The sequence below is a fragment of the Polypterus senegalus genome, chromosome 2 (assembly GCF_016835505.1).
Source record: "Polypterus senegalus isolate Bchr_013 chromosome 2, ASM1683550v1, whole genome shotgun sequence".
Classification (NCBI taxonomy): Eukaryota; Metazoa; Chordata; class Cladistia; order Polypteriformes; family Polypteridae; genus Polypterus; species Polypterus senegalus.
The window spans coordinates 105,460,290-105,473,813 of NC_053155.1; the positions used below are offsets into that span (position 1 = coordinate 105,460,290).

The 13,524-nt window shown below is 33.3% G+C and overlaps 1 protein-coding gene across 19 annotated transcripts in view; it reads left to right on the plus strand.

Annotated features, from left to right (window-relative positions):
• Positions 1-13,524, plus strand: part of tenm4 (teneurin transmembrane protein 4) — a 627,939-nt gene that overhangs the window by 437,767 nt on the left and 176,648 nt on the right. For all 19 annotated transcript variants that reach the window (XM_039744302.1, XM_039744300.1, XM_039744305.1 and 16 more), the window contains 2 exons: positions 6,364-6,465; positions 8,321-8,515. In XM_039744302.1, the coding sequence (XP_039600236.1) occupies positions 6,364-6,465; positions 8,321-8,515 (297 nt within the window). The remainder of the gene's footprint in view (positions 1-6,363; positions 6,466-8,320; positions 8,516-13,524) is intronic.

Genomic DNA, 13,524 nt, shown 5'->3' on the forward strand with positions numbered 1-13,524 from the left:
TGGTGGAAATTGGAGATCCAGCTCAGGATTTTCTCTGATCTTTTTGTACAAATATGTCAGGTCTTCACGTAGTGGTGGCAGGTGTTTTAGCCAGAAGTTTGTTATGCTATCATTCCCCAAGAGCCTTCCAGTTGCTTGATTTCTGGATTGCTTTTGTTTCTTCTGTGGTTATTTCCAGCCACTTTTGTTCAGGTGTTTGTTGGTTTTCAATCTCTTTTTGCTTTATTCCCTCAGCATTTTCATTATGATCGTTTTCCTTTTCCCAAATGTTGGCCCAGAAATATTAAACTGCTTCTTTCTTGAGTTTTTCGCTGATGTCAATGTTCTTCTTTCATAATTCTTGGTGTTTTCATGGTATATTTTGCTCTGGCGGAAGAACATTTGTTTCTTTTCCTAACATCTAATTCTAAGCGATTTCTCTTGCAGCTGTTGTTTAAGCTTTTCGATGATAATTGGCATGTCATTCTTGTTTTTAATGTTATGTTTTCTCCTGAGGACTCTTCTTTTCCTCACAATCACATTGTTTTCTGTATTCATTTTGTGGAGTTTTGAAATTTCTCCTCATATCTTTTTGGATTCTTTTCTCAATTTGTTTTTTCCATCGTGCTTGTGTACCTTCTTACTAGTTTTTACGCCCAAGCTGTCACTGACTGCAGAGGCAGCAATATAAAATAATTCATTCACTTCAGTAAGGGACAGCTTATGCCCAGGCCAGTTCTTGATAGTCATTATTGCTCTGTTCACTGTTTGTAATACTGATTTTGAATGTCTATTGTGTGTATTTTTCAGTTTTTGTGGGGTTTCATCAATGTCAGTTTCTTTTACAAACTTCCACTTTCTCACGATGCTTACTACCATTTCCTCTACTTCTTTGTCAATATTATTCTTAGAATATGGGTGATCTGGTGTTTTTGGTTAATTTTTTTTCATCATTCTGCTCATTTGCCTCAGCATTTACCACTACAATCGATTCTTTGGGGCTTAGCTTTTGAGACATTTTTTTTTCTGTTGAATTTCAATTTCTGTTATTCTCTTGTTTTTCATGGTGCCCCATCTGGTGTTTTAAGATTATTGGTAGTCATATTGGGTCTTGATGTTGGGTTTTTTCACTCCAATGTTGTACATGTCTGTTGTGACAATCTTGTTGGGTCTGTTACATCTTTGAAGTGTGTTTCCATCACATCTTTGTACTCTTCCCTTGAGCATTTAATTCTGGTTGACTTTTGACGGTTTTCAGGTAGTGTATTTTGAGGGCCTCTGTGAGTGTCATCCTCGGCAAGATAATCCTAATTTCCTTGCTGGGTAGAGTTTGTTCCAGTAGCAAACATTTCACCCTCAGCTTGGTTCCCTACTGAGGGACATGACCCTTGTTTACCCATGCAACGACTGATGTGGTATGGTAATCTGTTAAATTTTTCGGCCATTTTTGAATGTATGTTGTTAGAGCCTCTTTAGCCGCTCTCATAAATAAAATTATGATTGCGTTTCCCAGTCTGTGTTATGTGGAGGAGAGGTTGAACTTCAGTGGACTTTTTTATGATTATTATTATTATTATTATTATTATTATTATTATTATTATTATTATTATTATGAATTATTGGACACAAAGGGTTGCAGGGATTAATGGTCTTGCATCCCAGCTCTAGGCAAAAGTAAGTGGGTACCATTGCAGTAGCCTGATGAGATGGGCACCATGTATTCCTAGAAATGATCTAGAAAAGCAGCTTTGGGAAATTAGTGTATGTTTTTATTTTTATTTTTTATCTTCTGTAGAATTTAATTACATGTTAAAATGTTAAAATTCTGTTGCTTATAAATGCCAATTAAAGATTTGTAAGGAAAGGCTGTTGGTCCAGATGACATACCTGGAGGTGTATGGGAGGGATGGCAGTGGAATTTTTAACCAGATTGTTTAGTGCAATCTTGGAAAGTGAGAGAATGCCTGGGGAGTGGAGAAAAGGTGTAGTAGAACCAGTACTTCTCCAGACCGTGTCTACCACAGTGGTGATTCTGAGCCGCTGGTGTTCTTCTGATCTGAAGATGGGAGCAGGATGATTGCCCACTCCGCTGCTCATAACAGCTCCTATTCTAAATAAAGTCTTGAAACTGTACCTGCCTTCTCTATACAGTAATAAAGTACCTTCATTTTTCCTGAAAACCTGGACTCATTTTCCTGTCTCTAGTGCAACTCTGTGACCCAAGCATGACAGTACCTGTATATAAAACAGCGCTTCTTAAACTGCTAGAAATATTGTTTTTGAAAATGAGACGTTAGATGTGAATCTTTTAAATGGAAATTCAGGTATAAAAATATGAGCTGAAAACAAGATGTTTGGTGTAACTTTTTTAAATAGAAATACAGGTATGAATACAGAATGAAAACAAGATGTTAGATGTATTTTTTATAGAAATATAGGTACGAACACAGAATGAAAACAAGATGTTAGACTTTTTTAAATAGAAATACAGATATGAACACAGAATGAAAACTATTTATAGGTATGAACACATAATTAAAATGAGATGTTAGAAGTGTAACTTTTTTGGTAGAAATACAGGTATGAAAATCTAGAATCAAAGTGAGTCGTTAGATGAAGATGACGGTGTGATTAAAAAATGTTTTCACCACATCATTTTTCCTCATTCCAGAATCAGCTTTTTCCAGGATTGTTCATTTTACTTTCGACATAAACTGACTCAGTTTCTCACTTTTTGTTCATGTCAAAGAAAACCCAAAGAAGTTCTATGAAAATCAAACAGTAAAATAGCCTCACACAACACAGCTTTGCACGCAGAAGCTCAGTGGAGCACTGACTTTGGCTATGTGTATGATGTCGTGCCTACATGCTTGCTGAGACTACCCAAGACCAGAAATTTCACAACTGTCTCTCTCTTTTAGACAGTCTGTTGCAGGGTTTCCGAGACTTGGCTCGTAAAGTGTAAGAGCAGCATTAAGTATTTTTTGCATCGCATTTTTATCTTCTTCAGTGGCCATTTTTGGTTGGAGATTTAAGTTTTGTTAAAACAAATTCATTTAACTTGATTTTCAATGATCACAAAAAATATTAATTATTCTGAAAATTTTGTTACTTCTGTATTCGCTATAATGGGATTTAACCTATATTACATTGCAGGTTTACTTTTACTATCGCTAATGGGGCCATTTACTAAAATAGTAAATGGAAACTAAATATAGGTGACAAGAGGCTGCCAACAGTAGAAACAGTATCACCAGCATGCATAGGCCACATAAAGTGAACTGCAAATACCAAACTAGGAAATCAGGATCCAGCACAATGTCATACTTGCAGTATGTTTGTTGGGGGCAACAGGCCGGCGCACCAATGAAAAGAAGCAAGATTTGATGTGTGTAATGTTCCCCAAGGAACTTACAAGTCAGAAATTTCAGATACAATTGCTATCTCTGTGTGTACTGTTTTAGAACTATACATTTGATTGAATCAGTAAAGGGCATTGAATTTGCAGTGTTGTAGTTCAAGATCAAGGCCTTGCCCTCGTAAGTTATGTTGTTCAGCTGCGCCCATATCTGATAACTAATAAAATATAGATAGTATAAAGTTCAACATTTTTGTCTTTTAAAATAAAATAAGTGATATTCATTTGTTCTGTTCCTTTTCTTTCGAGAACATCATTTCTATCTATCTACAATATAACAAAAATCATATTCTTGGAAAGTACCCACAGCTGCCTTATAGAAAAGGTTATTGTAAACATTTAATTTAATGTAAAAGTGTTGCTTGATTTATGTTAAATTCCTCCACTTTGGAAAGGATTAGAGGCATAATGAAGATTTTGTGGATTGATTTCTGTTGGCTGCTCTGGCATTTTTTTGATTGATGCATTAAAGCATTCATGTATCAAGTAAGTTCTGAAGGTCATTCTAAAGACTGTCAACTAAATTTCTAAAATATTAAAAAATTAATTAATTAGCAGGAATCTGGCAGTGAACTGTATAAAGAGATGTGAAATCTTTTGTACATACTCTTTTAATTTAATTTTTTACATATCATGTATAATATTATAGTGATATAATTTGTTTTCATGTAATTTTATGATAGCAGTTAAAAGTGAACTATTAAAATATAATTTGTCAAGGCCACACTGTTGAGATTACTGTTTGGGAATTCCCAAAGGGGAATAGTTATAAATAATAGAATTGATTTACTTTTTCACCCCTTAGGATAATGGTGTATCTATATCATAGTTGACATGCCATTCTAACCATAATCATTCACTACGAACATAATACTTTTTACTTCTCCTATCCGTTGATCTGTTGTTACAAATTATCACTAGATGGAGATGAAGTCTTACAGCTACAACTTAACTTTCTAATTTTTAATGTAGATCAGCGTTAATGTATTAATAATGTGATAGATGTTTAATTTCTTAAAACTGTGGCATTTATCAGTTTTTATCTTTTGTGCCAACTGCCACAGACACAGCTCTTTATCATTTTCAGAATCACTAAGCTATTGAATATTCACTTGAAACTCATCATGACCAAAGCTGAATATTTCTGCTGAGTGAGTCAGCCAATTTCAGGCATATTTCTTCCACATTCATGTTGCAACTTGACAACTACATATTTGTCAATGTCACAATGAAACAGTTCACTAACTTTTCCTCATAGTAGCAATTCAATTTTATCTAGTAAATACAATGTAAAAGTTACACAATTGTACGTTTTTGGAGGTTGCCATGATTTGTTAGCCCCTTAGACCAGTAGTAATTCTGAGCATGCATTGTGTAGTATATTTTCACTTTGATTTCACCAACAGAAGAGTGAAAGTGATATTCACAAAATGCATTACCAATAAAAATAATAAAAACATAATATCAATACATGAGCTGGCCAGGATAAGTACCTGGGACTTCAACTACCATATGTAGCTGCTACAATGGCTAGGTTCTCATCTCCAATATTTCCTTCTCCCCACCTTACTCTCCTAATTCTCTTTGTTCTTTTATGGGATTGCAGAGACTCAGGGTCTACCCTAGTATCACTGGGCATGGGTCAACTTTGTATGGGGCACTAGTCTGTCGAAGAACACTCTCATGTTAAAACACACATATATATCTGCAGAGTAAATTATTAACAGGACAAAAAATCAACCCCAGGTTTCTGTAAGTCGGAAGCAGTATCTCTAATTACTGCCCCATTGTACAGCATCATTTCTGTTTCTTTTTATGTTTTGTTTTTGTCTGCCTCTGTGCTTACTTTTTATCTGCTAATAAAACATGGGCCTGTACCATGCATCTGAAATCTCAGGTACAGTAGGTTCACACCATATATGAATATTTATGGTATCAGAGATTATGATCTGTCATTATTTGAATTTCCAAGATAATCTGTATACGCAAAAAATTACAAATAATTGATATGAAAAATAGTTTTTATTCATTTGAAATGTAAAACAATGTGAACAATAATTTATCAGTGCATATTCATATATAAGTAATATTATAAACTGTATATATGTATGTGTGTGTGTAAATATATATGTACACATACAGTATATATATAGATATATAGTCAAAAATCATCTATTATTTTATATTTCAACATACATACAGCATATCAATTAATCTCTCCAGCTTCTAAATAGAAGATTATTAAAAAAAATAATAAAATGTAAATCATGTTGCATAACATACACTGGTATCACAGTGCCAAGTTCCTTTTTTTCAGTTTTTAGCAGCCATTCAGAAATAGCAATTTCCTGTTAAAACAGTTTATGAATGATACAATAAGAGAAAGTCATCAGATTGCATTAATGTGTATAGCTGAGTGTCAAATTTAAAGAGACAAAAAAGAGAGAGACAGAGAAAAAGTGTGACTGTCTGGAAGCAAGAAAGACTATGAGGTTAATTTGGGTACGAATCTTTGATATCATGTGAGAGCATTGATAGTATTCTTAAACAAGATTCACTCACGCAAAGCAAATATTCAAAAAATATTTATGATCCTTGTTAGAAGTATGTGTAAAGTACATGTAAAATGTGGCTTTGCTCAAGTTTTAGAATTGATCTAAATTTGTACACCTTCACAGCAAGAATGTATTTGTTTGTTATAATTAAGACCTAGTCCTACTTTCTGTTGAAAACAAAATCCAAATTATAGGAGTGGGTATGTTCACAAATTAACTTGTGTGTTTATTTGTTATGCTGTTTGTGCTGCGATAAACAGATACGTTGTTGCCTTGTGGCTGTTTTTGTGGTGCTAGGCTGTGGGTTGCTAACCTTAGACATAGCAAGTATTAAAAATGGATAGATTGATGAGCTCATGCAATATCTTCATGTTAATGCTGACATTATTGTTTTTTTTTTTTTTTTTGCAGAATCTGTGGATGAATGTCCAAGCAACTGTTATGGGAATGGAGACTGTGTATCTGGCACTTGTCATTGTTTTTTAGGCTTCCTTGGACCAGACTGTGGAAGAGGTAATATAATGACTACATTACAAACAAACATTACCTTTAAAATGCTTTTCTTTATTATCATCTATGATTTCATACTTGGTTGCAACTTCAGTTATTTACACAAGTATTATATTACATGTTGTTTAGTTTTTTGGTTTTTTTTTTTCCCCCACTGTACCTTTTTTTTTAAATGGTCTCATGAGGACAAGCACTTCACAGTCAGATTCAATATTTCAGCATTGTTGCAAGACCGTGACCAGGCTTAGATCCAGTCTGGGGAAAAAATGCTAGATGGCTGATTTAAAGATGATCTGAAATTCTGGAAGAGTGGCAGATTTTTATTACTTGGTCATGCAGACTGTCCCGGTATCAGAACAAGAAACTATTAGCAAATTATATTTTGTTAATATTATTAAAGACACCTGCATTTAAATACAACTTGTGTTCTTGTAGATTTTATTAAAAAGAAAATTCTTTAACTTTGATATTGTTTTCAATTTGGCATGTTGCAACTGTAATATCACTTGGTTTCCTATGTACCAGTATCTGAAGTTACTGGAAACAATTCTATAAGAAAAAAAGAGAATAATATATTTTAAATACAGAATTTGTGTTTTATGCAGAAGTAATCTACTGCAATACAGATCAGCATGCAATAGTTATAAACTCAATTACAGTAATATTTAACATTATTAAGAATATTTAAAGCCTCTTCCTGTTAAAAACCTATAGCTAAATAAATAAAAAATCAGATTGACATTAAGTGTTTTTAAATGTAATGCATGCCATTTAAGTTATAATCTCTTGTATTAAAACTTTGATTCAGTTGTTGTAGTAGTGCATTTATCTGTGGAAGGAGCATAATCACATTGTCAGTAATGTCTTGTAAGTTCGGCAGTGGTTTTCTATGAATTTAGCCCACCTTTCGCATGGTTGTTAGGTGCAGTATGTTTCCTCTGGGGATTAAAGTTTCCTCATACAGTCAAAAGACTTACTTTCATGTTAATTAGTGTTGATAAATTACTCTGCTTGTGTTTCCCTGTCAGTTGCTTTAATGATAGGCTGTAGAAATCCCTATGATTCTATATTAAATATTTTTATCTTGAATAGATTTTATTTTAAAATAGATATTACCTTTTTACATTATTGTGTGGGTGACAGCAGCAGTCTTAGTGACACTGCCACACAGCTCCAGCAGACTAGATTTGAATTCGTGACATTTGTAGCTAAATCCTGTCACTATAGAACTGACACAATTCAGTCCTTAAAAGACGCACTGATATATCTGATAGCACACCCACTTTCTTAGTGAGCTCAACTTACATGTGTTTGGCATGTGGTATAAGACCATGGTTTAGAGAGAATACCTGCACAAACACAAGAAGAGTCTGAAAAATACACACCAACAGTGACCAGGCTGAGATTCAGAATCCAGTTTCTGGTACCCTAGAGACTTCAAATATGTTAAATATACTTAAGATTGTTAGTAGAATTTAACTTATTAGAAATCTAATTGGGGAACATGAGATAAATTAAAATATATTATAACATTTTTGGTAAGTATTAATTTCCCTAATGTGTACAAGTGTGAGAATTCCCATAGAATAAATGGAGTTTCTGAATTGTTACTTAGAACTAAAATACACTTTATAATATGCTTTTATCCCTGTTAGTCTTGTGTTGTGGATATGAAATTGAGAGGAAATATAGTTGTTGTGCTTCCTACTTCTTATTTAGTTACTGTAAATAATTCCAAAATTTGAAAAATATATCTCTTCCAAACATTTTTCTTGGGATTTGAAATATTACTTTTAAAAAAGTATGCATTTCTCTGTATTAATGCTGTGTTTCTTTATTATAATCTTTCTATTCAAAGCCTCATGTCCAGTTCTGTGCAGTGGAAATGGTCAATATTTGAAAGGGCGTTGCATGTGTCACAGTGGCTGGAAAGGGTCAGAGTGTGACATTCCTACTAGTCAATGCATTGATGTGGCCTGCAGCAATCATGGAACATGCATTATGGGAACTTGTATCTGCAATCCTGGCTACAAAGGAGAAAACTGTGAAGAAGGTAGGCAATTTAAAATGAATGACTAATAAATTAAAATATTACAAAATCTATAGATATTAGCACTTTTATAACATGTTTATTAGAATTCATCACACATTTGAGTAGTGTTTCTATTTTATTCATTTTGCCTTAGTCTCCCAGGTAGCTGTTACTGTTTTTTTGTACATATAGGCAGGAAAAACAATTTAGTCCATTATAATTGTCAGATACAGATTACAAAATGTTCAAATGAGTTGCTCACTTTTGTCTGTTATCCATTCATCCATCCATCCATCTGTCCTGTCTTACGATTATCAGCATGTTTGTAGGAAAACCACTTGCTGAGATATGGTGTACCCTTGAGTTTTACTTCTCCCTTCAATATACAAAATTCGTACTGATTTGAAAATATACTTATGCATTTTTGATTGAACCATTGTAAGATGTAACTTGTTTTCTTTTAGGTTCTTAGTTGTACAATGTTTTCAAGTAACGTTGGTATTGTTTTGCCTGTTGTGAACTTTGAGTGTGGAATATTGGTTATAATGTTATAGAATAAATTTGCATATAGGGTGGACCTTTCATTGATAACATTCAATTAATCTAGTCTTTATTATATAATATCTATTTATCATATATATATATATATATATATATATATATATGTCTATATTATATATCAAGCTTTAAAATCACAGACATTTCAAAATGACCACATTTTAAAATTTGTTCCATTCTTTTCGTGATTAAAACTTAGTTACTGTACATTATTTAAAGATTATTATCATAGTTTTCTTTCCATTCATATAAAAATGTTCAAAAGTGATCTATGCAAAATACATGTGACAAATACTTATATTTTGCTTCACATTTAAATACGTTCTTTTAAGAAAAAAATTGTTTCAAAAAGTAGTTCTTTTAGGGAAAAAATGTAAATTATTTTCGGACATTATGCTACCAATAGCACAGCCATACTTTCTTTGTTGGTGGAATCCTATGAGCTGAAGTAGAAGAAAAGCCTGATTTTAATCCTGTCACATTCCTCCTGATACAAGCGCTCTAAAAGGATAAGGCAAGCATAGATAAGAATGAGGAAGGCATTGTGTGTGACAGCACTTGAAGGGCCTTGTTTCCAGATGAAAAATGGGATTTGGTTTATGATAAATGGGGGATTCTGGCATGCATACCCCCATTCTATTTTAGGTCTGATGTGAGCCAGACTGAGTAGAGGGAAGCTTATATGAAGCCCCCTTAAAAACTTTTACCTTTATTTCCAGTGACCTTCGGCTGGGATGATTTATTGCCAGGAGAGAAGTTCTTGTCACTTAGTCTGTGATCTTTGTTCCTTGAGCCCAAACCATCTGCTAAAAGATGTGAGACTCTGTTTGCCACATTATTAGGCCTTTTATACCTATTTGTGTAATGTTAAAGTAAAACTGCCACATCTGGGCCTTTCTGTTCTTTGTCTGGCTCTAAAATTGTCATCTTTTTTTATTATTCCTTCACTAAAAAGGTGCTATGATTTATTCCATCCTGCAAATCTATTGTCTGGTTTTAAAGTCATTAGCTTGATTTTTCTCCCCCATTTAAAGAATTCTGTTGTTTTTTTGTTTTTTAGTTATTTTTGCATAAAAGAACCATTTATTTGTAAGTGTTATACTCTGTGTGCATGTATAATGTATATGCTGTCATGAGTAAACATATAAATATAATTACTTAATTATGTCCAAAAAAATGACAGCATGTCTATGCATACTCTTGTGGCACTCTGCACTTCAAAAATGTATTGACAAATGTTTTCTGTTCATACATTCTGTTGGACCTGAGTGTTCAGATACACAATTCCTTTGTGTGCATTTTCTTGACTCTGACTGTGTCTGGTTTGTCAGACTCCTTTTCTAAAATCTGGTGTGGTTCTACAATTAAATGGTAGACAGATATTGTTGGTTTTTATTTATGTTAGTTAGTTTCTACTTAGTTATTAATGTTTTTGAACACATTTTTACCCTTATGTGTGAATTCTGTATTTAGTGAGCGGTATAATCTATTTTTACATTTTGCCTTGAGTTACACTTGGAGCCATGTGCAACAATAAACTAGTTTGTACTATTATATTGTATTTCTGAGGTGACAGTGATGGATTGACCATCAAGCTCTGTGAAGAGGATTACTTGTTTTTGGTTTTGTGTGTTGTACTTACCCCATTATTTGACAGTCATTGCATGCCCAATCTACCTGGAAGACTTTCTCCGTATTACCTTTCCCAAGGCTTCTTCAATTTTATTTTTTCCCTACAAGTTGTTTTTTTTTCTGTGAGTTTTTTTTTCTTGTTTTCTTAGGGAGTAAAGGACTTGCAGGGTGTCAAAAAATAGGGCCTGTTATAGCCCATTAAGGTATTCCTTTTATGATTTTGGGCTATGTAAGAAATAAATTAATTTTGTTGTTGTTGTTGTTGTTGATATAGAAAGCATATTTAAAGGCCTCAGCAGCTACTGGGAGAAGTATGCAATTTGTATAACATAAGATGTATAATAGGAGAGGAGAAGAAAAAACTCAAATCACAGTACATCTTCTTCTCATGTTAGCACAGATACATACTCATTATTAAAGAAACTGATTTTTAATTTTATTAAAAAGTCATGGCCTTTAGAAAAAGTGTAGGGATTCTGATGTCACTAAACTACCAAATTATACTGTAAAGACTTAACTATACTGCAAATGTAATAATGATGAGTGCTTTTTGGTGCAGCAGTTAATTTGATTTACTTCACCACAGTAGACTGGTGAATTCAATTAATCAAAAGCAAAGCAAACATTTCCCTTTTTCAAAGGGATAATGATACAACATCAGAAAAGTAATATAAAATAAATCTGTGATCTGTGGATTATAGTTGTTTATTAATTTAACATAAAGTGGCCTTGATTTGAGAAGTGACTAACCAGAAACAGTAACATTATTATTTTACAAATGTTCACTCTTGTAAAGCTTGCATTTGGTTTTCCATTTGGCTCTATACCAGCCAGAAAAGCTTGTATAAATTTTGGTGTCTTTCTTTTAACTCAAAACACACTTGATAGCAGAAACAACGCATTTGTGCATATTTCTGAAATATGAGGATGCAGGAAAAAAAACAAGGAGAAGTAAATTTCCAGCTAAAACTGTATGAGAATTATTCTGCATTAGTTAGTTACTTAGCAACAAATGTAAGAAGACAATATTATCTGTTGTACTCGTCAAGTTTTTACAACAGAAGGGACAATGTCAACATGGAACTTTTAATATACAGTAAGTAGATAACAAATCGAGACAGCTCAGTGGAATGTGCTGTTTCATCAACATACATTGTCCATGTGTTTATGTCATCTGTTTAGTTATTTGAAAACTTTATTCATGTAGGAATTTTGTTTGGTTTTCTGTTTGTTTTTTTACAATTCAATATGTGCTGAACTACTGTATATGTAAGCTTGCATAATAAATGTTGGCTCCTTTGTAAGCATTAACAGGAAAAGGCCCATTATTTTAGCATTTACTGTTCAGGCTGTGCAGCTGAAATGCAGTCTAGCATGCGGTACTAGTCAGTGCGCCAACAAACATTTTTTGAAAATCTGTCTGGAAGAGCTTGTTACAGTATAGAAATGTTGTAATGGAAATGCAAGCAGCAGAAATGATCATTGTCAATAGCCTCTGAGTCCAAATCCCAGTCCATTCATGAGCTGTATGTATGAAGTTTTATGAATAATAATAATAATAATTCTTTGCATTTATATAGTGCTTTTCTCACTACTCAAAACACTCAGCAAGTGCAGTTTAAGGGTCTTGCTCAAGGGCCCAACAGAGCAGAGTCCATATTGGAATTTACGTGATTCGAACTGGTATGGTCTTGTCTTGTTTAGATAGATTTTCGCCTGGTTCTGTATGTGTTTTGTCCCAAGGACATGAACATTAAATTGATTAGTGATTCTAAACTGGCCCACTATGACCAAGATTGAGTAAGTGTGTGTGATAGTTCGTGTGAAGAGTGATAGTTCGTCCAAAGTCAGTCCCCGTCTTGTGTGTAATGTTGTTGTAACCGTGTATTTAAGTAAACATGTTCAGAAAATTACTTCAAGAATGAAACTTTTCCAAAAGCATTTTAGGAAGAGGAGGTGTTAACTTTGTGTTTTATTCAGTTATTATTGCTTCAGGTCAATGTAGTGCACATGTAGTGCAAGTATTTCACTTTAGGTTTGGTATATTTTAATAATGGGAGTCTCTTATGGTATTCTTTTACTGACATACCTTTTGTTTCTTTAAATTTCTTATGTTTAATTAGTTCAAAAACACTAAAGTTAAAGCACTATAGTCTTTAATTTAGTACAAGGCCTCAGACTAAATGAATATATGAATCTGTTGAATGCAGTCATGTTCAACAAATAGATTATTTAAAACAAAAAAATGTAATGTTACTCATTAACAGCACATCTCTAACTGAAACATTTAAAAGTTTCTGTTGGGCAATGTGTGCATTGGTTAAAAGCTATAATAAAAGGCAAATGTCTTCAGATCACTATAGTTGCAATAACAGAAAATTAAGTTAATGGTAGCAAACGTATGCCTTCTTCAAACATCAGGTTAAAGTGTCCCATGTTAAGCTTTGTTAAAAATTATGCAAAGTAAGACTAGTTAACTTGCTCAAGCATTTATTTTTTCAATGGCACTTTATTAAAGTGATTAATGCAACATAAGATTCTCAAACCTGTTTAATTCAATTCAAGGTTCCAGAGGACAGGAGCCGCTTCTGGCTAGACTGGATGCCAAACAGAAAGCTGCCATTGACAAATTGGCAATCCATCACAGGGCCCATTCACACACACACCCACAGTCACTCTCAGTACCCAAGTTAGTGTACTTAACCTAATAAGAAATTATTCAATTGCAATTACTTTAGTAATAAATTCATTGATTAACTCCTATACCCTGTACTCTACTGACAATTTTTGCTCACTTATGAACTGGGATAGTAGAGATTTATTAAACAGTTAATTAATTG